Consider the following 23704-nt stretch of genomic DNA (forward strand, 5'->3'; position numbering starts at 1 on the left):
CAAAGTGGGACACAGACACACAATGATTACTAAATTGAAGGTTCGAATATTCTAAAAGCTGAAAGAGACAAAAGAGGGCAATGAAAACTCAATTCAAAACACAGGTGAGAAGGGCTCCCCACGGCAGTGATTTTATCTCAACATCTGTCCACCGCCTGAAATTTAAACTCCCTACGCCAGATAAAATTGGCAACTTTCTTCCGACACCTTGCCACAATAGAAACTACCACTACCACTGGTGCTTGTCCTGTTCTTCCAAATCTGGCGCCGAAAAGTTCGGACAAAATGGTGGGCTTCATGTTCCCAACTACACGGTGTTATTACATTATTATTATTATAATAATTTTGTTTCGTGAAGTCATTTCCTCACGCATAATCCCATGAGCGGGAATTCATGGGAGAAGGAGGAGAGCGTAGAATAACCCTCGCGGCCATGATCATTCTTCATGTAAATTTATGTCCGCCTTCGGAGCTTTTACACAATGCAACTCTTCCTCCCTGCGGTCATTATTCGTTGCAGAGTTTGAAGCTTTTGGCCTTTTAAATGACAGTCAAGCGAGGGTTTGAAGTGCTCCGTTTTAGATAATTCTTGCTTGGTTTCGTGTCGGTTGCAGTGTGTCGGGTTCGAAACGCAAAATTTACTATTTCAATTGCCTTCTTTGTCTGTTTCGGGCTCCTGGAGCTTAGAGCTTCTGCCCGGCGCTTTAAGTTTATTTTCAAACTGCTCGGTACGGGGTTCTTTCTTCGACTATGCAGGTTTTGGAGACGGCTGGTTCAAAGAGCTGAATTTGAAGTTACAGAAAAATAAATTGAAAGCTGTGTGGCGAGTTTTGATGCAGAAACCGGACACTGCACTCTGTTACGAGGTTGAATTGCGGAGCTTTGTTAGTTTTTCGAAATCCGCCTGTAATTTATGAAAAAAATGAGTCTGTAGAAAGTTAAAGCTGAGGAGGACATTGGTGGCTTAAGAATACAACAGAGAAGCCTCGGGATATGGCGTCCAGTAGCGCACGCGGGAGCTTCACCAAACCGGCAGTCAGTACAATGGTACGTCACCGACTTTTTCTTGTTAGTTTTTCTCTGAAATTAAATGTATTTGACGAAATTCCAATGAATTTACATTGCAAATTACATCCGTTAGAAAAAAGAAAGTAGTAGAGAAATGCAATAACGAACCCTATTGTGCATATGAACACCGCACATGCTGAGTGTGCAATCGTGTTATGTGACACGATGATCATTTGCTTGAAATCGCGCACGAGGCAACAACGGGCGCGTGAGATAAAAGTGCCACTTTATCAAATAGCTTTTAGTAAGTCCTGTTATTTTACCAAGATTAGTAATAGAAAGTCCAGAGCTCATGCTTAAGATTTTGAAATCAAAGCAGTTCGCTATTTATGGTTGAAAGTCCTTTTATACTCCAGAAGCATTACTATTAGCCCATCAAAATCAATTAAAAAAGTCCAGACGACATGTCTGAGATTTTGAAATCAAACGAATTCACGTTTTTTTGGGAGTATTTTCTTTAAACCCCAGAAGAAGTACCGTTGTCTCGTCAAAATCAAAACCATAAAGCCCAGCGTTCATATCCAAGATTGAAATCAAAAGAATTCGCTAGTTTTGTTTCCAAGCTTGTTTCGTGTGAACTCCAAAAGTGTTACAATTGTCCAATCACCCAGGACTTGCACCTGCCCCAATTGCTTATATGCGCTTCCGGGGAATTGAATGTTGTCAGGCCACCGTCTTCATTGCTCAACCACGACTCAATTAGCAATAGTTCAATCAGTTTTAATGTTAAAATAATCAAAAGGTTTGGAAGAATGGTAAAGAAAGAAAGATGAAGATAACCTGATAAAGTGAAAAGTTTGGATGGAGGCTAAAAAAGGATAAGCTAAACAGATAATTTTTATTCACACCCACAAAAACAAGAAATGATGACAACCATTGATCCCAATTACGTGAGTAGCCTGCAAGGTTAGTGTTATAGTTTAAAATTGACGGCCCTATTTAAGTCTTTACTCTTTTTTTCCATCAAAGGGCATGTAATAATTTTTGAAGACCACAACTCTGACTTGCAGCTCAAGACATTGACCGTAAAAGATATAAATATTAAGTGTAAATATTTTATATCAAGAAAATGTCTTAATAGCTGTGCCCATATGTTGAAGTTCAAGTTTAAGCCACTATATGGGGTTTTGTTAATGTGTGGAGTAGGCTATCAAATTCCAACACTGGAAATTGTGTCCGCCCCAAAAGATGCTAACGATGGCCAACCTAGTAAATGCAACTGATATGTAGGACACGGTGTCAAGGACTCTTCCATGGTAATTCCATGGTTGTGCATTGAATGCTGCTGTTGTTGTTTCAGTTTCCAGTGACAATATACAACCTTGTCAATGCTCCCATGTTGATAACTTCTAGAAGGTCATGATATAATGCTCTTCCTGCTCCCATGTCAATAACTTCTTTGTGATGCTTTCCAACTGAGTATGTTGTACATATCCTTTTGTGTTCTCAATGTCAAGTAGGCCACCAACCATCTCAAACCTATTTAGAATAGAAATACACAAAACACAACTGCCTATGTTTTTGATGCCAAAATATGTTGGCATCAATGTCTTCTCTATCAACCATTTTGATTCGTAAATTACAGCTCTAATTTTGTGATTACACCTAAGTTGCATGAAACTTGGAAAATAGGTATGGGTTTTGGAAATGGGAACATCGTAGAAATGTGACTCCCCTCAAATTGGTACACTGGGAGAAACATGGTATATAAAAAATATAAAAATACAAGATTTCAAATTTTAAAATCAGTACATTGACTACCTCTTTTCGTAAGAGCCCTCTATCAATGAACCTTGTCTTGTATTTTTCAATACTCCCTTTAGCTGCAAGTTTGAACTTGTATGACCACGTGGAATCAGTCACAAATTTCCCTTTTGGTCTCAGTACAATCTCCCAAACATCATTCTTGAGAATTCTCAGAGCTCCATGGTGTAAGTGTCCCATCCTCCTTTCCATAGTTCATTCAAATCTTTGTCTCCATTACTCCCTATCAGTGCCATTGATGATTCTAGCTGCAACCTGTACAACTTGTTACTTCTGATTTCAATCTGGTCCTTTTTCCAACTTGGGTGTTTGACATAGACTTTCTCCTTAATGAAGAAAACGTCAAAGCCCTTGTTTTGAAGTTGAGATACAGAGAGTAAGTTCATCCCCAATCCTGGCACATGCAACACATTGGTTGCACGAAGTCGCTCTCTTGCTTCTGTTTGAAGTCGCTCTCTTGCTTCGGTTTGAAAAACCACAATACCTCTTCCTACTAGAGTACACTTTGCCTTATTTCCCACGGTGATATGAAAATTCATTTTTTCTTCTTGATAATCTGAAAAACATTTTCGGATTCTTGTCATATGCCAGGAAGCTCGACTGTCTATATACCAAACCTCAGAGGAGGCAAAGCTTGCTAAGCAAGCAACTTCTTCCAATCTGGAAGCTAACATAGAATAATTGTAATTCATGTCCTTTGTGCATTCTTCTGGAAATCTGCGCGAGTCCCCTTGAGCAGATGGCTCTGCATCATGCCCTTGACCCATAGTTGATTTTCCTCTCATGTTGTCGGATCTCTGCATCGATACCATGTGAAAATTTCTAAACTGAAATTTTACTGCAACAATTGATTTATTTCACCTACTTATTATTCACAATAAGTTATTTACAAAATCCCTTCAACAAATATTAAAATAAATTCTACTACAGTTATCACACAATTACCTAGAGAAAAAATACATGCACAAGAACCAATCACATCAACACAGTTGTGTTTGGACAATTGTCCCTGGAAAAACCCAATGCGGGAAAACTAGTGCAGCGGATGAGGGCTTTATTAATCTTCAACAACAATTGCTTTTACAAGGAATGATTTGACAAAGAAATTGAAAGAAAACACCTGAGACTTTCCCTTTGAGACTTTCTGACACTTTGGAGACCTTGCTTCCACTCCTGCGTCACTCTACGTGGCTCAATGTGGCTCTGAGTGGCTCTGCGTCCCCTTGCGTCAGCTTGCGTAAGGGTTACGCCTCTCCTTTGGACTGCGTCTCTCCTATGGACTGCATCTCTCTCTGTGATGTCTCCCACTGTCCCTGCGTCACCTCCTCCTTAGTCACTGCCTGCTGCTGATGCCCTCCTCTTCCTCCACCCAGCAACTCTCCCTCTAAAATTGATCTTCTTTACTTGAGAATCGATTTTCTTAGAGATACTGAGTATTTGCCGATGTGTCCCCAAATGATCCTCAAGTCTTCTCTTATACTTTTCCTGTTGATGAATCAATGACTGAGATTAAGTCTCTAATCAATAGCTAAGATTAAAATAGACTTGATCCTCGTCTCGTGGAAGCTTCTCACCCTTATCTTTATTAATACCCATTAATATTTTTGAGCAGATTAACAGATTTTGAGCCGGGAGAGGGTGACGCAGCTCTTGGAAGAGTGACGTAGTTCTAGAGCAATGCTTGGAGCAGCTTTCGTTGTCCAACATAAGGAACAGTAGGAGTTGTTGTGGGGTTTGATCATCTGGTTGTTGATTTGTCGGAATATCTGTCTTCGGATAGAGGTACTACTGCCAAGGATATTCTCTATTGGGTGAGTGATTTTTGGCACCCTAGTTGTATTCAAGAATTTGCTTAATAATACAAACCCTCTATATGTTGCACTGGTTTTCCCGAATTGGGTTTTTCTGGGGACGATTGTCCAAAAATAACTATGTTCCCTGTGTTATTATCTCAGTTTATTTCAGTGCATGATCTGTATATTAGTGAAGGCTGCAATAGTGTTTACTTCGATGTTTATGCAATTAAATAACTTGTTAATGTAAAGAACAAGTAGGAGATTGTAAACCAGTAATTGCAGTAGGGGTTTTTGATGTGTTAGATTCAAGAATTTTCACACCAGATAGCTCCAAGAGGGAGGTGGGGTGATCTAGCGCTGTAGTTTGAAAGGACTGCAGACAGGCAGGATCCTTGAGGAGTCCACCTCTCGGATCAATTCCTTGCTACGGGAGCCCAAATCAAAGGTAGTAGGATGGACCAGTGTTAGTTGATGTAGAGGAGTGCTAGGAGAGACGATTACAGTGGCTAGGAGCGCCAAGGACTGAGCAGCGCAGAGCAGAGTTGGCAGCAGTGAAGTTGGCACAAAGCAGAGTTAGCAGCAACGCAGAGGCTTCAGAGGGTCAGCGTAGAGACTAGCAGCAGTCAAAACTCCATCAACAAGATGCATCACACTGAACACTAGTTTAGTAATTTGGGATGCTTTTCCGTTGCTGATGCAATGGTAGCAATAGTTGGAGAAGGTTGCAGTGCAGATGTGGTGTTGACAGTGGCAGTGCCAGCAGTAACACAAATGCAAAATTTAAGAGGGAGTGCAGTATAGATGCAATGTTGGAAGTGGCAGGGCCAACAAGAGTACAAATGCAACATCTGCGCAGTAGTTGGTGGCCAATGATGTCAGATATTAGTAACCGTAGAAGGAGATGTTACAGAATAGAGTGATGCTTCAACAGGTTGCATTACTAGAGCACATTCCTCGCTAAGAGGGAGTGTTGATTTCTGGTAGCATTCGATGTGCTCTAAGTCTCAAAATTTGCAGGGAGGCTTAGACACATGCATTCTCCAATATCCAGAAATCGTTTTGGTAAATTCTGTCCGAAGATTGTTTTATTAAAATAATTAAATATTTTTAATGAGTGCCTAAATCTAAATTTAGGAAATTAAAATAATTAAAGGGTATTAATCTAACTGTGGGTGAAACTTCTAGAAGAAGACGAGGATCAAGTCAAAATGATCTAAGCCATTGATTAGAAGTTAATCTAGGCTATTGGTTGTCCAACAAAAAGATATAAGAAGAGGCTTGAGGGGCACTTGGAGAACACATTGAGTAGAGTTCAGAAGATTGAATTTTTGAAGCAGAGCAATTGTCGGTAAGAAATTCGAAGTGAGATTTTGCAGTGAGGGGCAGGGATAGTTCCGGTTAGAGATTTCTCTTGATTCAGGAATACTCAGCAGAGGAGGTTGAGAGAGAACTGGGTGAGGTAGTGCAGAGTCAGAAGAGGTTGACGTAGGGCCATGCAGAAGTAGCACAGAGCCTTGAGGAGATCCAAAAATTTGTTGGAGGAATCGATTTCAGAGGCCAAAAGCCGGGGTGTGGGACCGGGAGGTGAAAATTAAAGTTCTTAGGCAACAAATCGATGAACAGAAAGGGTGACACAGTCCCTAGAGGCTGTGACGCTGGGCTGATGCAGTGACTGCGCAGAGGCAACCAGGGGCCATTCATTCAGTGGTTGATCAGTCAGATCTCTAGTGATAGTGTGAGGTAATCTCACTTATCTCTTTGTCAGTGATATTCTCTGTACTCGATAGCTAGGAGGGCATCCAGAGATTGTATTGAGAAATTACTACTGCATAATAATAAACCTCTCCATCGCTGCACTGGTTTTCCCGCATTGGTTTTTCCGGGGGCATTTGTCGAAAAATAACTATTTAGATGTGTGGTGTATTTCTTTCTTGTTTCCGCGTTTTATTTAAATGGTGAAGGCTGCAGTGTATTAGTTTTGGTGTCTATTGTAGGAAACAGTAAATTATTTTCACAGAGTTGAACAAAATTATTGCCTCACATCCCCTGCACTGCTGCTTCCTGAACTGCTGCCCATGGCACTGCCACTGCCACTGCTACATCTGTACTGCAACTCACTCTCAATATGCTGCCCATAGCACTGTCACTGCTAACTGCACTGCCACTCAGTTACCGAGAAGTAAGTAACTGGCTTCTCCCAACCACTAACATCCCGGTCAGTCTGGAAGCCTCGTAATGCTGAAGTTGCCTTTGCTGCTAACCCGTGCTCCCTCTGCTGCCACTGTGTTGCTGCAACCTCTTCTGTGCCTCTCGCACTGCTGCAACCTCTACTACGTTGCTATAGAACTCTGCATTCTAGCCCTGCCTCGCTGCTTCACCACACTTTGCTCCACCCGACACTTGATATCATGCTACTGTCGTTAAGGGCTCCCGTAGCCGGATGTGATCCAAGAGTTTGGGCACCTCAAGGATCTTGCCCCTAGTGTGTAGTCCTCTTCACTACAACTCGATGTCTCCACACCTCTTCTCTAGAGTTGCATGAGCACTCATGGCACAATCGTCATCAATATCGACATCCTTGTCCGCCTTAGCTAGAGCTGCCATTGAGTCAAAAGATTCTCCCTTGCCTTTCTTCTTGGGGCACTGAGATGCATAATGTCCCAGCTCCCCACAGTTGAACCACTTGACCTTGGAGATGTCCTTCTTCTTCCTTTTTCCTTGTTGTCTCGCAGATGCTGGAGCCGAATCCTTCTCCTCTTTCTTGATTCGAACTCCCTTACTGCTACTCCTTGCCTTGGCCAACCTCCTGATCTCTTCTTGTTGAAGAGCTACCCGCATCTCTTCCCAACTAGGGAGAGTCGCTTTGCCCAAAATGCTTTGGACAAACGTCTTCCAGTCCTCGGAGACTGCATTCTGAGCAGTCTTGACCATAAACTTTAGATCTAGTGTAGACCCCATAGAAGTAAGTTGGTTGTGAATTCCTTGCAGCTTGAGGAGGAAGTGATCTATTTGCTTTCCTTTCTGCATTTGATATGACCTCAGATAATTCTCCAATAACATCTTTCGCTGCACAGAAGAGCCCTGGTATAAGGTGGTTAGGGTCTCCCACATCTCTCTTGCTGTTGACTTCTCAACAATATGTGGTATTACATGATCCTTGACCCTGTCTAGAATCATGCATTTCTCCTTTGCCATGGCCTCCTCATACTTCTCATTATCATTCAAGTCAACTGGGAGTCGAGTCTGGGATAGCTACGGTTTTCAAGGCATAGTCATTGATGCGATGTTTATCTAGGATTGCCAGGATCTTGGCCGTCCAGATGACAAAATTGGAAGCCCTGTCCAATCTGTCCTGATCCCTCAATTCGTTTACTGCCATCTCTGCTCCTCTTCTAGACTCCCTCTGAGGCTCGACTTCTCTCTTGGAAATCGGCCATCTATTGAATCACTCCTCTCTAATCCTCCTTGCGACTGCAATTTAGATCTGGATTCCTTGGCTAGAAATCCGTTGAGGTAGTGATTCCCTCTACCTTGGTTTCATCTCCTTAGACACTGTTCTGTATAGACAAAAACAACATCCCATTAGCTCCTCAAATCACAATCTGCACAACTCCCTTAACCCTGGCAACTGAAGAATTTGAGCCCTTCAGGCTTTGCACAATCATGGCTTGGGCTGAATCTGCTCCTCCTGGCCACAACGTCGATCCTTCTTGGCTGAGAAAGATGATCGGGCACTGCATAGGCCTGATCTGCCCCTCTTTGACACTGCATTGGCCCCTCTCCTGGCTCGAAATGTTGACGCAGGCTTTGTGTGAACCTCTGCATCACCCTCTCCTCTTGCTACTTCAACTCTGGAACAAAGCTGTCTCTCAGGACCACTGCTTCTGCTGCAAATTTTTCAGATTTCTCCTGCTGGCGTCTTCAGTCCTCCTTTGATTTGCAATCCCTTTAATACCATGTGAAAATTTTTGAATCTAACACATCAAAAACCCCTACTGCATTTTTTGGTGTACTATCTCCTACATGTTCTTTGCATTAACAAGTTATTTACTTATATAAACATCGAAGTAAACACAAATACAACCTTCACAAATATACAGATCAACAACTGAAAATAAACTGAGACAACATAAGGGACACCGTTATTTTTGGACAATCGTCCCAGAAAAACCTGATGTGGGAAAACCGGTGCAACAGATATGAGGGTTTTATTATTATGTAGTTTTCTGAATATAACTACGGTGCTAGAAATGGCTCACCCTTCAGAGATTATCCTCGACAGAAGTACCTTTCCCAGGAGACAGATATTCTGGCTAATCAGCAACCGTATGATTGGCCCCACAACAACTTCTACTATTCCTTAGCTGGACAATGAAAGCTGCTCCAAGCTATCTTCTGGAACTACGTCACCCTCCAGGGACTGCGTCACCCTCCTATGGCTCTGCGTCAACTGATCCGCTCCCAGTCTGGCTCACAAAATCACCTCAGCGCAACCTCTTCAACCCAACGTGAGCTCTGTAGCTCTCTGTGTTGCCTGTGTCAGCCCCTTGGTCCTTTGTGTCCTCTGCATTGTCCTCTTCAGCCTCTGCGTCAACCCTTGTTGCCTCTGCGTCAGCCTTCCTAGGCTCTGCGCTGTCACTCTGACACTTTCTCTGCCTCTCTGATATGCATTCTCGGCCTCTTGTTGAATTGCCCCTCGCTGCAACAAATCACTAACTCGATTTCTCAGCAAACCCTGCCCCAAAAAATCGAATTGACTGATCAACTTGGTGTATCTCCAACTGACCCTCAAGCCTCTGCTTATACTTTTCCTGTTGACGAATAAACAACCAAGATTAAGTCCCTAATCAACGACTAAGATATTTGGCTTGATCTTTGTTATTTAGGACTTTCTCACCCATTTTATATTAATATGCATTAATATTTTAATTTTCTTAAGTTTAGACTTAGGAACCCCATTAAAAATATTAATTATTTTAATATCTCCCCATCTGGGTGGAATTTCTCCAAACAATTTCTGGGTCTTGGACTCCACCAAATTTCATGGTTAGAGCACATCCGATGCTACCAAAAATCAACAGATGTAACAATGGCAATTGCATCATAAAAGGGTTAATTCATTTAAAATATCGTGTTAGCAAAGTTGGTTTGACACTTGGCATGCATATGCATCTTGTCTTTGCATACTACAGATGCTTTATTCTAATCTAATTCACTACTGTCCTAAAGGTTGGTTTGTTACTCATTGATGTGATTGTAACAAAAGTAACAAAGAATTTCATTTTGTCATACTGTAGTGATAATAATTGCTCATTGTGGAAAGTTGTGTTTGTTACCCACCATTTTGTGGGTGATATCACTAGGAGAATTTTTTTCTCCAAGATGGTCCTAAGTTGACAACTAACAACCCCTTGCAGCCACCAACTAGCTCGTTGTGCCATTTCTCCGCCACTCGAGCCAACCATATTACCATATTCCGTCACCAGAGCCAACCATGTGGTCCCTCACCCATTTGTCATGATCGTATGTTTGAAGGTGGGCCTTCTAATCTTAAAGATATGCCTTGACGTTTGGTAATTAAGTGTTGTAGTTTGCTTATCATGGACACCTCTAGGCGTGGATTAATGGGGGGATTTGGTGGAAAGAATGGGCTAGTTTGGTGCTCTTGTCCTTTAGACCCTTTTTGGATATTAACTTTGGATTCTAGTCCCGTGGGATCTCTTTTACTGACCATTTGGCTTAGGGATGGTATTTCGTGGGAAACCTTGATTTTGGTTGCGTGGTTCTGCTCCCTCATCCACATATATTGCCCCCTTTCCACTCATTATAATCCCATTTATCATTTCTCCCATCTGGGTCCACATAGGGCTAGCTCTCCCCTTCCCCTTGCCCACACCTTGGGTCGGGCTTGGAATGATGCCCGAAAGGTTGATGTAGCTAAAAAGAAAAGTAAAAGCACAGTTGGCCACATTCAACAGGAAAATGTACCACAAAATGCAAAAGATGGCCAGGACAAACAAATTTAGCATGTGGGAAAAAGCCAATACATTAGCTCTACCCCATCATCATGGCCATCACCCTGGTCCCTACAGGCTCAATGAGCCTTCTTCATCATATATGAACCCATGATTGTCCCAACCCCTGGTGGGCAATGAACCGCCCTACCTTAAAAGGGGGTATCCACTGCTATATCTCACACATGATGCTCTTACCCCTTGAGCCCCGAGCAGTTAATTAAAAAAAAATTATAAAAAGGCAAAAGGCATATAAAGAAGGGTGAAAAAATCCAGGTTGAGGCACCTCATGTACGAATATTGCTCCCTCTTACACATTATAGAGCCAAGTGTAGGCTTTCTTTTTATTAGCTACACTTGTAAACCAACATGTGGCCCAGGGCTGCCCCTTTTCATTCCCTACTCCATCCATCTCTTGATCACATGCGACCACCTTTTAAAGGATGTACCTTGGACATTTTATCTTCTTTAGAAGTAGAAACCACCTAATGGGATACTTAGTTAACCCCATTTGGGACACCTCCAAACAAAAACTCATGTTTTGATCCTTTCTCCTTCCTTGTCTGGTTTAAGATCATCATTGGTTGCTAAACTCCCTCCCTTTAACCTAGGCTGGGTCCACATGGTCTTGTGTGGTCCCATGCCTCTGAAAAGTTAATTCTTCAAGAACCATTTGGGAAACCAAGTGCAATAAGGATTTTAGGGATTGGAAAACTCCTTTACAAGGCATATTCCTTAAACCCACCCCTTAAATATTTACCTCCTTCTCCTAGAAAGCTTTGTACCTTGCTTGAAGAGCAAGCAAGCTCCATTCTTAACCTCCTTCTAGGAAAAGGGTCATTAGGGTCACTTCACATCCATTTGTTGATTCATCCTTCACAAGTGACTTTCTATATATCGGGTCTCCTCCCATTGGTGAAAGTCCGTAAAGAGTAGGGAGTCTTAGCTGAGGTGATAGTGGGCTAAGTCTCCATCGTTGCCCTTGGCCTAACAATTGTCCCTTTAAGAGCCCCTTTTAGGTCCCCTGCTAGTTTGAGCGGTAACAATGTTTACATTAAGTTGCTTTGGGTGAAGTATCTAACGTTTGTTGTCTTCTGAAGTTCTGTAATTCCTAATTCTGCACATAAGCTCACTCTCTAAAAGCACTTGACATTAATATCTTGTTACATGATTGAGTATCTTGGTTACATCACTTGTCTTTTGGGAGATCTAATTGTTTTCTATTAAAGCATTGGCATTAAGTATCTAAGTGTTCCTAATTTGAAGACTTACTAATCTAATTGAATATCTCTTGAATAATTGGTATTGAAGAATCTAATTGCAATTATTTGGAAAGCTTCTAATTGTATAAGAACATTGATAATCTTATTGTCTTTTTTGAGTAAATATCATTGGCATCTTGTATTGTCTCATTGACTAATTCTTGTAAGTGGATAAGTGCTCTAATTGTCATTAGATTTATGGTCCATGTTCAAAGTGGATATCTATATTGGTGAATCGGTGTGTATCTTGTTGTTTACATCTCAGTTATCTCTTGTTTCTTGTTAACACTTATAAAATTAGCACATAACTCTTATGGTTGAGATTGTCTCCTATTTTTTGAGAAGTCCTTGTTGATATAATTTAAGATCAATCGTAACTAAAGTACTTAGCATAAACAATCTTATCTCCAGAAGCGCTCAATAATCTTGCATTAAGCATCCTAATACTAGTCTTGCATTAATAATTTACCTCCAAGCATAAGCTTGGATGATAGAAAATAGGACCACCTTTCTCATCTAGCTTGAGGAGCCTAACACCTTTTGAGTGGTTAACATGGTGACATTTGAAGTCGTCAGAGCCACAGTCTCTGCAGCGCCGGAGGCATTGGGTGGCCTTTCTCATCTAGCTTGAGGAGCCTAACACCTCTTGAGTGGTTAACATGGTGACATTTGAAGTCGTCAGAGCCACAGTCTCTGCAGCGCCGGAGGCATTGGGTGGATATTGTTAATCAAGCCTCTGCTTGCTTCCCTTGGCCTCTAGCTTCAAAATAGTTAAGAGGAAGGATACACCTAGATTAAAAGCAATCAAGATTCTTGTATCACACTTAAGTCATAGGATTTGCATTTCATCTAGGACAGTTAAGCATTCAAGCAATGATTGTTCATCTAGTCACTTGGTCCTTAATCGATCTAAAACAAGTAAGTTGACTCCATAAGGCACTGGTCTCATAAGTAATTTAATCAAATCTCTAAAAACTTGCTAAAATCAACCAAGTGGCTAGGCCATTCAATCGTGTCTCCCGGACTTGTTGGTTGTTAATAAGTCTTGCATTTCTATCTTCCATAGGGACTACTCCCCATAGCATGCTATTGGGAGACAGCTAGAACAGAGAGGTCTCGGGGATCAGAGTTACATCCCGACCTGAGTCATTGTCGCAGTCCATGTACAATCTGAGCGACAACAAGACCCACAAGACAATCACTTAGCAGGATATTAATTTATTTAACTATTTCCTAAAGTTGCAGGACCTTGTGGAACACCCCTTCTAGTAACAAACCAATTATAGAACATCATCATGCAAGAGTCATTGAGAAACTTCAACAATATCATGGAACATCTATCTTTTGATTCTCATCTAACCCTTTTGGGGAAGGGGGGATAGAATTTCCATCCAAGATGTAGCATATCCAAGATAAGAAGGTACACCCAAAACTATATCATAATGAGATAAATGTTCCAAGATACCCACAAATATGCAACCAAGGGGTGTCAACATGGCAAGAACTTGTGAGTAACGACAAAGCCAACAAGCACAATCATCCAACCAAGCAGAAGTGTGACTCCCCCAAACAAAAGACCTTAAGCAAATGATCAAATGCTAAGAAGGGTCTCCTGTTCATTCAACTTCTTTATGAAGATAGCTGACGTGAGCCTTGTGGGCATACAGGACATGATCTGTGTGGGTGTGGGTCTGCATGGCATGAAGGCTACACAAATGGACTTCAATGATATACACACATAAATTCTTTAGATCTCATGAATTATTTGACAAGGTCCATATAGTGATTGAGCATATGTATGTATATACATCTTAAACATTTATATAGTCCCTAAGACGATGAAAGTGGTCGGCCAATTGCTAGGAAGAATATAGATTCATTGTTGCTAACAAAAGTGTTGTTGAAAACAGTTTCTGGATGTTGTTGACTAGTTCTGGTTTTTAAAATGTTTCTTACGCTATAGCTATTTCCCCAAGTCCTATGATACAGAAAAAGCACATCTTGGTAATTAAATGTCACTGATGGTAGATTTGAATTGCCATTTTCTTGTGTGGAGTTGTTAGCAAATTATATGGCAATATAAATATGTGACTGTATAAGCAGCTATAGGCTTGTACCAAGCTAAATGATCAGTCCAGAGTACTCGGTTGCAACAATGGAGAATACCCGATAGCCACCAAAAATGAATACAAAGGGTGGTAAAATGATAAAATGAGGTCCATGTATCTTTTGAGGCCTCAGGTGGACAGAATATTGCATGATGTCTTGTCATATCTTGCAATAGGATGGTGTACAGAGATCTTGAGATTGATAGTCCTCTTTATGTGAGGTGGAAGGGGAGTAGATTCCCTATAGAAAGCTCCTTCTGATGTGGGGATCAAACTTCCATTTCTGCCCTTTGGATATTTGAGAAGAAATGTGTAAATCTATGAGAACTGTGATAAAGAGTGACGTCTTTGGCATATAATTCATGTTGGTATCTTGATTCTCAACTCTTATTTATATAATTTCAGCGTTAAATTTGCACTTCGCAAAATCACCTGTGTTTTAATTCTTGCCTCCAAGTTGTGGGGCATTGATGACTGCTTGTTGGCTTTAATTGGCTCCTTAGTTAAATCCATGATGGTGGAATGTGACTGTTGTGGATTTGCTTTTTTCACTGCTATTTGCAATATTTTTTTTGGGTAGGACATTTCCAAGCCTCATTGACGTATAGGTTCACATTTTTGATGGTTGTTAGTTGATTGCATTGCTACATTTGGATTCATCTAAAATTTTTATGAATCGGAAGCCATGTATTCCTGGTCAAGTTGATTCAGTGAACTGATTCTACAAAAGTCACATATTCAAACACAATTTTTGGATATTACTTGTTAAGTTCAAATAGTTTCTGAAGAAGACACGAGTTTGCAGGTTCAGCATTTTGATGAATTTTTTTTACTTGGTAGATTGCAAAGCCTTGGTAGATTGCAAAGCCAAATTTTGGGGTAGCATGGAGAATTTTATTGACTGGAGGCCAGAGATTCTCAGTTATTCTTTCTCAGAGAGCTGATTCTAGAATCCTTGAAACCATTAATCATTGATTATTGAAGGCACTAGAATATAATTCTTATTTGTATAGCTCTTTCTTTTAGTCTGGCTGCATCCTGCAATTGAACACTTTCATTTTGCAAGCAAGAATTTTCATTGTGGTAGTTCTTTTAAACAGGCCACTGAAAAGAACATCACTAAGGGGTCAAAGGTATGGATTGAGGACAGCGAAATGGCATGGGTTGAGGCGGAAGTGATTGAAATTGTTAATGGGCAGATTAAAGTTGTCACAGGAAAAGGAACTATGGTAAGCTGGGTTAAAACTTAAAAGAGTACTTTTATTGTTATGTTTTCTTGGATAATATTAATTTGCATATTATCAGAAGCTATATTTAGTTGGTTACATTCAAATTTTTGTTTTTGTAATGTTGCATATGTCTTGCCTTTTGCTTTTGTCTATTCACGCAGTACTTAGAATTTTACATGGTTGGATAGTTGAAATTCGAAAAATGGTATAAGCTTCACTTTCAGCTAAGACTGGCCTTTTATTATGTTTAGGTTTGGTTAAGGTTGATTGATGCAAAATGGATTACTCTATAATTTGTCATCTGTTTGGATCTTTTTGAGTGGAAAATTAGGGCCTGTTATCTTCTGGAAATTCCGTGATGCAAAATTTGAAGGTTGTCTGGAAACATTAAGAAATAAACAGAGTGACCTTGGTTACTTCCCATCACTTCAAAGTTACAGGTTATCCCTGAATGATCGAGATACTAAATGCAAATTAGAAAATTATCAATAACACCTAAAATCAAAGTAAATGCTCACTGTTCTAGAATAATCACAAAAGTTCTTATAAAAAACAGCATGCTAAATCTATCTTAAACTTCGGAATTTTACATGGAAAACGGTGCAGAAAACTAGTTTAAATTATGGGCATTAGTCACAATGCAATTGTATGCAAAAAACATAGAAATTACATCCAGCTAATATGATCGTTTTCAGGCTCTGTATGATAAATTAAATGCTGTTTTTGAGATTTTTTTTTTATGTTTTTAGAATTTTCGAAAGCACATTACAGAGAAAGGAACCTCAAACCTCACGTCCCACCTGATAACTGTCTTCTTGGGTGATGGAATATACACCTTGTACACTTGAGATGTCTCACTGTAACCCATGAAAATACCCTTTTCAGCTGTGGGCTCCAGCTTCTTCCTGCTATCTTTGGACACATGGCAATAAACTTTTGTGCCAAAGATATGGAAGTGTGAAACATCAGGCTTCTTGCCTGTGAAAGCCTCCTCTGGTGTAACTCATCCAAGCACCCTGTGTGGACTCTTGTTCTGCAGAAATACTGCAGTGTTGCATGCCTCTGCCCACAAGAACATAGGCAGTCCCTGATCATGCAACATGGCCTTGGCCGCTCCAACTATGCTGTGGTTCTTCCTCTCAGACACCTCATTTTGCTGAGGGTTATGGGGTGCTATCAGCTCTCTCCTAATGCTCTCCTTGGCACACAAGTCCTTAAAGGCATTGGAGATATATTTTCTGCCATTGTCACTCCTCACTGCTTTGATCTTTTCCTTGGTCTGGTTTTCTACCAAGGCCTTAAACTCCATGAACTTGGCTAAGATCTCATCCTTCTTCTTCATAAAAAGTATCAAAGTCTTCCGAGAATAATCATCAATGAAAGTAACATAATACTCGTGTCTCATAAGTGATGGAGAAAAGAAGGGCCCACATGCATTTGAATGCACCACCTCGAAAATCCCTTTGGCTCTATCATCTCGGCCCTGGAAAGATGACTTGGCATATTTGCCGAGCGTGCACCCCTTGCACACTCTATTCTTGCGAAGATTGACTGTGGTAGCTTTGTGGCCATTTGTTGTAGGATCTTCAATGCCTCATGATGCAATTGTCCCATGCGCCTGTGCCAAAATTCTCCTACATCTCTGCTCTGCCCAATTGCTGCCTTGTTGCTCAAGGCTACACATGTCTCAACCTGCTACCTGTGGAGATTTTCCATCCTCACACCTATTTGCTTCATTGATCTAGAAGCTAGATGCTTGAGGTAAGGCTTACCTCTACTGAAGATGACATCATAACCCTTGTCCTCTAGGGTTGCCACTGAAACAAGGTTCTTCTTCAGGCCTGGAATAGAGATGACATTGCTGAGATGGAGAGAGCTCCGAAACTCCCTCTCAAAGTTCACAGTACCAACTCCCCTAGTCACATACGTACCATTATCTCCTAGCTCAATATGAACCTACATGTTCTTCTCCTCTAGTTGGGCTGAAATACTCCCTGTTCCCGGTCATATGGAAGGGTGCTTCAGAGTCAATTTTCCCTGTGCTGCTGCCTACGAAGCCAATGAGAAATCTTTCTCGAATTGAGAAGCAAACCCGTCTACATCAACTGATGCAACCGCATGATCCTTACTAGACCCCCTCTTCCTATTACGACACTTTGCAACATAGTGCCCAAACTCATGGCAATGGAAGCGCTTGATCCTGCTTAGATACTTCTTTTTCTTCTCGCTCTTCCGAATTGTCTCGACCTTGCTGTTGCCCTTGGATTTGTTGCCTTTGCTCACCAGGGCAAAGTTCTCCTCATCCTCTATTCTCACTGATCTACCATATCTCATCCCTCTCTAAATTTTTCCTTGAATGTAGTCACTCTAACACCTTTCCCAAATGTGAAAATTTTCTCTCCCACTCACTGCATCCTGGAAGCCATGCCAAGACTCATGGAGTCTCAAAAGTGCAAGACTCACAAAGTCTTTTTCTAATAATGTCTCGCCCACACCACCTAACTCATCCCGAACCTGAGTGAACTTTGAAAGATATGTGATGATGGGCTCTCCTTTGCTCCTTCAGATACTCCTTAGCTTCTGTTTGAGAGCTAGCTTTTGACATCACTGGAACCATGATATAGATCTAAGATGGCTTTAAACATCTCATATGCTGTCTTCTTCCCATGGAGATGATGGATAATATGGTCTTTGAGCAAAATTTAGAGTCTTCCTCTAAAGAATGATCTACTCTCGGTCCTTGGAACACCATACTTCTTATCTAATGAGTTACTCTTCAAAACTCTAGCGCTAGCCTTCCTGACTGATTGGTGCTCTTCACTAACTGATCAACTTGGTGTTGGTCTTTATGTTGATCTCAACTCTGGAACCATGTTAGTTTTCCATAAAATTCTGTAAATAATTGAAAACTAGGAAACCAATATTGAAACCAAATTTCCTTTCCCCAAGATACAAAATTTCTTAACTGATAAGTGACGAAATATAAATGCAGAGATAAAAACACAGTCACACAAATTTACACAATTATTTTTGTCAGGAACCCAACAGGGAGAACTTGCTTTGTTGTAGTATTTTATTGATAGAGCTTCAACAATCGAATCTCTTACAAGGTAATCTGTCAAACTGAGAACACAATTGTTCTCTCGCTGAACTAGCTGGACTCACCCTGCAAAACATGTGATCCTTGCTCCTAAACCTTTGCGCGCTAGCAACCCTATTTCCTAGCACATTAGGGCCTATTTCTTGCGCACAAAATCTCCTATTATGTAGTGCACCAACCTCCTATTTCTGTGCGCACCAACTGCTCCTATTTTCTAGCGCAAGGCTCCTCCAAACACGTGTACACTTGCTCTTCAAGACTGTGCACAACACAAACAAAGATATCTCACAAAACTTGTGAAATCAACAATTAATAAACTTTGTGCCTTCATCCTTCTTTTATAGATTCAATCCATACTTTAATAGGCAAGTTACAAATTTAGAACTTGAGTTGTGATTGACTAGTTAACTGAGTCAAACTGGCTCCCTCTCCATCAGTAGAGTTATAACTCGCCCTTTCTTCAATCAAATATCGAAGTTCCCAACTTGTCCTTTTCAAAACTCGAATTACCACTCGATTGCGTAGTCAAATCGAAGAAGGGACCACGTAATTGATCCAACAACACTGCACATTAACTCACCATCTCCATGAACTTGCTCCATGGTCAAAGAAAGACAACTTGTGGTCTTTTTGGCTAAGGCACAAGCTAGAGAAGACCATCCACTTGCTACAATTTTCAACAACATCCCTAGATCTAGGGTTTTAAATGTACTAGATCTTCTCCAAGGTGAGATGTTCCATTAACAAGAAATTTAAAATGTGCTAAGTAACCTCCTTAGTGGACCTCATTCTTAAATCAGGCTAGGGGATCCATGATGCAAGGCCTTAACATGTGGAATGTGGATAATGTTGATATTTCCTCGACACTTAAGCTATAGGTATATGTCTAGGAACACGATCATAAACACTCTGAAATGTCACGACACTAGTACTTTGCACAACAGAAAACGTACAACTGTGAACCAATGTAGTACAAAAGACAATTATTAACCCAAAACTTGTTATATTACAACTTTAATACAACATAGGGCTCCTGTACTAGGGATCATGGCCCTTACAATTAGCCCTGATATAGGAGCAACAAGGGCTTGGAGTGAACAACTTATGACTATCAATTTGTCTTTGAACAAATTACGCTTGAGTTACTTGCTGAAGTAGTGCTTCCACAACCCTTTCAATCCACGTACGTTGAACACTTTTGGCAGGTCCTTTACTGCCTCTTTTGCTACTCACAAGACTTATGCAACTTCAGAATGCTTGCATCTCCAATTGACCAATCTGCCGCTATCAATGATCACTGCTCCTATGTCACTGATCATAAGGTCTTCAAATTTGCCCTCTTATCACTGATCCACCAACTCCAAATCACTGAACTAGGGCACACAATAAGCAACCCTCTTAGCTAAATTTTTCCACTCCAAAAATATCAGTCCTTAGGGCTTCAAGTTTGCCTTCAAACACGTTGCCTTTTAGCAATGCTTTTCCATACCAATGTCACTGCTCATATGGCCTTCAAATTTGCCTTGTTATCAATGATTCGCCAACTCGAAATCAATGAACTAGGGCATATGATAACCAACCCTCTTCACTGACTTTTGCCGCTCCAAAAATATTATTCCTTAGGGCTTCAAGTCTGCCCTCACATAGTCAACTAGGATGATTGTTAATTTTAGATAACAATGGTATGTTCTATGCTTAGCACAATTTACTTCAATGTTCTTTAGCAACCCAATAATAATATCCAATTATTTCCAGTAGCAATCACATCAACCATTTAATCACATTGATAGTAAATTCAGATAAAACATAAAAACAAATGCAGAGGACAAGAGGACAACAGATATGGCGGATTCTAGGTGAAAACCCCAATGTGGGGAAACCCTTTGATAAAATCTTCTTATTATATTCACAAAAGTCAAATAGACTAGCCCAATACAGAGTCAAATCAGTGATGTCAAATTCTACAGTCAATTGTAGTCAAACTTCAACCTTAACCAGGAAGTCAATGTTGATTTGGGGTAGCATCGGATGTGTTCTAGCCTTGAAAATTGGTGGAGAGGCTAAAGCACATGAGATTTCCAAGACCCAGAAATGGTTTGGGCAGAATCTAACCACTTTGGGAGATATTAAAATAATTAATATTTTTAATGGAGTCCCTAAGTCTAAACTTAGGGAAAATAAAATATTAATGTGAATTAATATAAAACTGAGTTAAAATGGTCCAAAAGTCATGGATCAAGCCAGATTTAATCTTAGCCGTTGATTAGGGACTTAATCTCGGTCGTTGAATTGTCAACGGGAAAAGTATAAGAAGAGGCTTGACGATCAGTTGGAGAACACATTGAGTTGATCAAGAATTCGATTTTTTAGGGCAGGGCTTGCTGAGGAAATCGAAGGAGTGATCAGAGTTGCAGCTGAGGGGCAGTGAATACAGTAGCAGAGAGATAGAGATAGTACCGGGAGTATCAACGCAGAAGCCGAGAGAGGGTTGACGCAAAGGCAGCCAGAGGCCACGTAGAGGTAGACAGAGGCCACGCAGAGGCATCCAGGAGTTGCACAGAGCCTGAGGAAGGCCAACATGGGAGACTGTTGGCCGGATAAATCGATCTTGCGGACAAGGCCGATCTCCCTAGTATCAAAAGATATTTAGCAACAAGCAGGACAAGCAAATCTACTTTTCTCTAAACATATTGCGATTCATTAATAAAAACTATAGAGGTGTTTAGACCCTACCTTAAGTCCAACGCTAGTTTGTAGCAGCCATCCTTCAACCGTCCGAAAGAGTTTCCTTTTGAGAACCTGCAATCACAAACAAGCACACATCAAATAACACCTGCATAGCTAATATCATAAATCATGTTCATTATGGTGATCAAGGAATCCATAAAATAAACCATCAAACACAACTTATTGAGAAAAATAAACTTATTTGTATTAACTTTGAAATAGAAGAACTTTACAACCTTTGGTGCCTTGATGTTGTACAAGCTCTTCCCAGGGTCCGAAACAGGAATCTCTTTTACTTTGACAAGCCTCACACTCTTCCAAATGAGATCAAAGAGGTATGTAATCTTTCCTCCCAAAAGTTCAATTAGGAAGACTAAGTTCTAGCAGCATTTCACCTCAAAAATATTCAGCGTTCAACCTCCCAAGTAACCAGCCCAATGCTGCATTTTATAGTGCAAAGGAAGGAGGTTACAGGTCCACCTATGAAGGGATAGAGTCCTCCTTCAAAGGGATAAGCTCCTCACATCAAGGGGTTAGCTCCTTAAGGTATGGGATATGCATGAACTTTAAAGGAGCGAACTTGCCACTTCAAGATTCCTTCCAGAAGCTTCTAGAAATGACTCAAAGTGAGTTTTTAAGAATATACTTGCGCCTTTTTGAATTTTACAGGGGTCCGCACCCATAACACATAGAGAGAGAGCGGTTAGGTACGCAGGGGACATGAGCTTTAGGTGCGGGACCGCAGGTAATGCTAAGAGAAAGTGCGGAACCAGAGTTTTAGAGACTTTTGAGGACTTTCTCTTATTTTCAAGGCTTGATATGAAGAACTGAGGTTTAAGACTTGCAAAAGAGGAAAGTATGGGTGGTAATGGACTCACATAGATTGCAGAATGTCAAGGTGACAATTTTTAGTGCAACAGAGACGCAGAGGCTCCAGAGGTTGACGCAGAGCCCCGAGAGGCTGATGCTGGTCCAAATAGGCTGACAATGTGTTGAAGTTTCTAAGTCTAACAATTAGAAACCCTCCATGCACTTTACTGATTTATTCCTACCTACCTGTTCTGTTAGTTAACAAGTTATTTACCATGTAAATGCTGAAAATAAATACAAGTGCATGCTCAGCACATTATAGATCATCAACTGAAGGAAATAGAAACAAGCACACCAATGACATTATTATTTTTGGACTAATGTCCCGGTAAAAACCCAATGCGGGAAAACTGGTGCAACTATCTAAGGGTTTTATTATCCAGCAGTTCTTTTCTGAGTACACTGGGTGCCAAACCGGCTAACCCGACAGAGATAAAAAATCTGGCAGGAATATCTCTCTTCGGAAACAGGTATTCGGAAAGCCTGCTCCACGAAATCCCTCTCCAACACAATTTGAAGCTCAGCGTCAGCCCTGTTAGCCTCTGTGTCAGCCTACTGAGGCTTTGCATACCTTCTCTGGCTCTCTGCGTCAGTCCTGCAGCCTCTACGTGGATGACGCAGACCCTTCTAGGTCTACGCAATCTCTGCTGCCTCTTCGTGGCTCCCGATGGCTCTGCGTTTTTCTCTCTCTGCTTCTGCTTTGGTCTTTCGGCTTGTCCCTGCCTCTGTGCCTCGTACTCACTGACCCTCGCTTCAACTGATCACTAATTCTATCTCTCTTAGCAAACCCTGCTCTAGAGAATAGAATGACTGATCACGCTGGTGTGTTCTCCAAGTGACCCTCAAGCCTCCTCTTATACTTTTCTCATTGACATATCAACGGCCGGGATTAAGTCCTTAATCGATGACTAAGATTAGATCTGGCTTGATCCATATCTTTTGGACCATTCTAACACAGTTTTATATTAATTCACGTTAATATTTTAATTTCCCTAAATTTAGACTTAGGGACTCCATTAAAAATATTAATTATTTTAATATCTCCCAAATTGTTTCGAATTTGCCCAAACCCTTTCTGGGTATTGGAGATCTCATGTGCCCTAACCTCTCCACCAAATTTCGTGGCTAGAGCACATCCACTACTACCCCAAATCAACATGCTGGGCCAGAGAGGCTGACACAGACCCTAGAGGCTGACGCTGGGAGATTTCGTGGGGCAAATTGGAGCTGATATCTGTCTCTGACTGAGAGGTACTACTTTTGAGGGCATTCTATGTTGGGTGAGCCATTTCTGTCGCCCAGATTGTATTCTGAAACTGCTTAATAATAAAACCCTTTGATAACTGCATCGATTTTCCTGCATTGGGTTTTTTCGGGGACATTAGTCCAAAAATAATTGTCACTTTTGTGCTTGTTTACTTTCGGTTGATGATTTGAATGTGTTGATACTGTTCTTGTATTTATTTTTAGTATTTACATGGTAAATAACTTGTTAAGTAATTGAACAAGTAGGAAGAAATAAATCAGATAGTACAGGAAGAATTTCTAATGGGTTAAACTTAGAAATTCGAACAGTCAACGTTGGTTAAAACAACCAAAAGTTTTCCTTGGAGCAACTCAGTCGTCCTGGGTCAAACTCAGCCTGATCATGAGGATAAATTCAGCCCAAAACAACTTGGTCATACTCGGTCAAAGGAGAGAAGAATGTTGTAAATTTTTGCGGTCAAACAACAACCAATCTTGAAGTCAACATAGGGCAACCAACC

At 40.9% G+C, this 23704-nt stretch overlaps 1 protein-coding gene across 1 annotated transcript in view; it reads left to right on the forward strand.

The window, feature by feature from the left end:
* The first annotated feature begins 342 nt into the window (after positions 1-342).
* LOC149255985 (myosin-15-like) overlaps positions 343-23704 on the forward strand; it is a 373652-nt gene continuing 350290 nt past the window's right edge. The window contains exons 1-2 of the mRNA XM_089460621.1: positions 343-1047; positions 15113-15241. Coding sequence (XP_089316747.1) covers positions 994-1047; positions 15113-15241 — 183 coding nt within the window. The 5' untranslated portion in view covers positions 343-993. The remainder of the gene's footprint in view (positions 1048-15112; positions 15242-23704) is intronic.

This window comes from Pinus tabuliformis, chromosome 7 (genome assembly GCF_031772625.1).
Source record: "Pinus tabuliformis cultivar Carrire ecotype Pingquan chromosome 7, CPIR1, whole genome shotgun sequence".
Classification (NCBI taxonomy): domain Eukaryota; kingdom Viridiplantae; phylum Streptophyta; class Pinopsida; order Pinales; family Pinaceae; genus Pinus; species Pinus tabuliformis.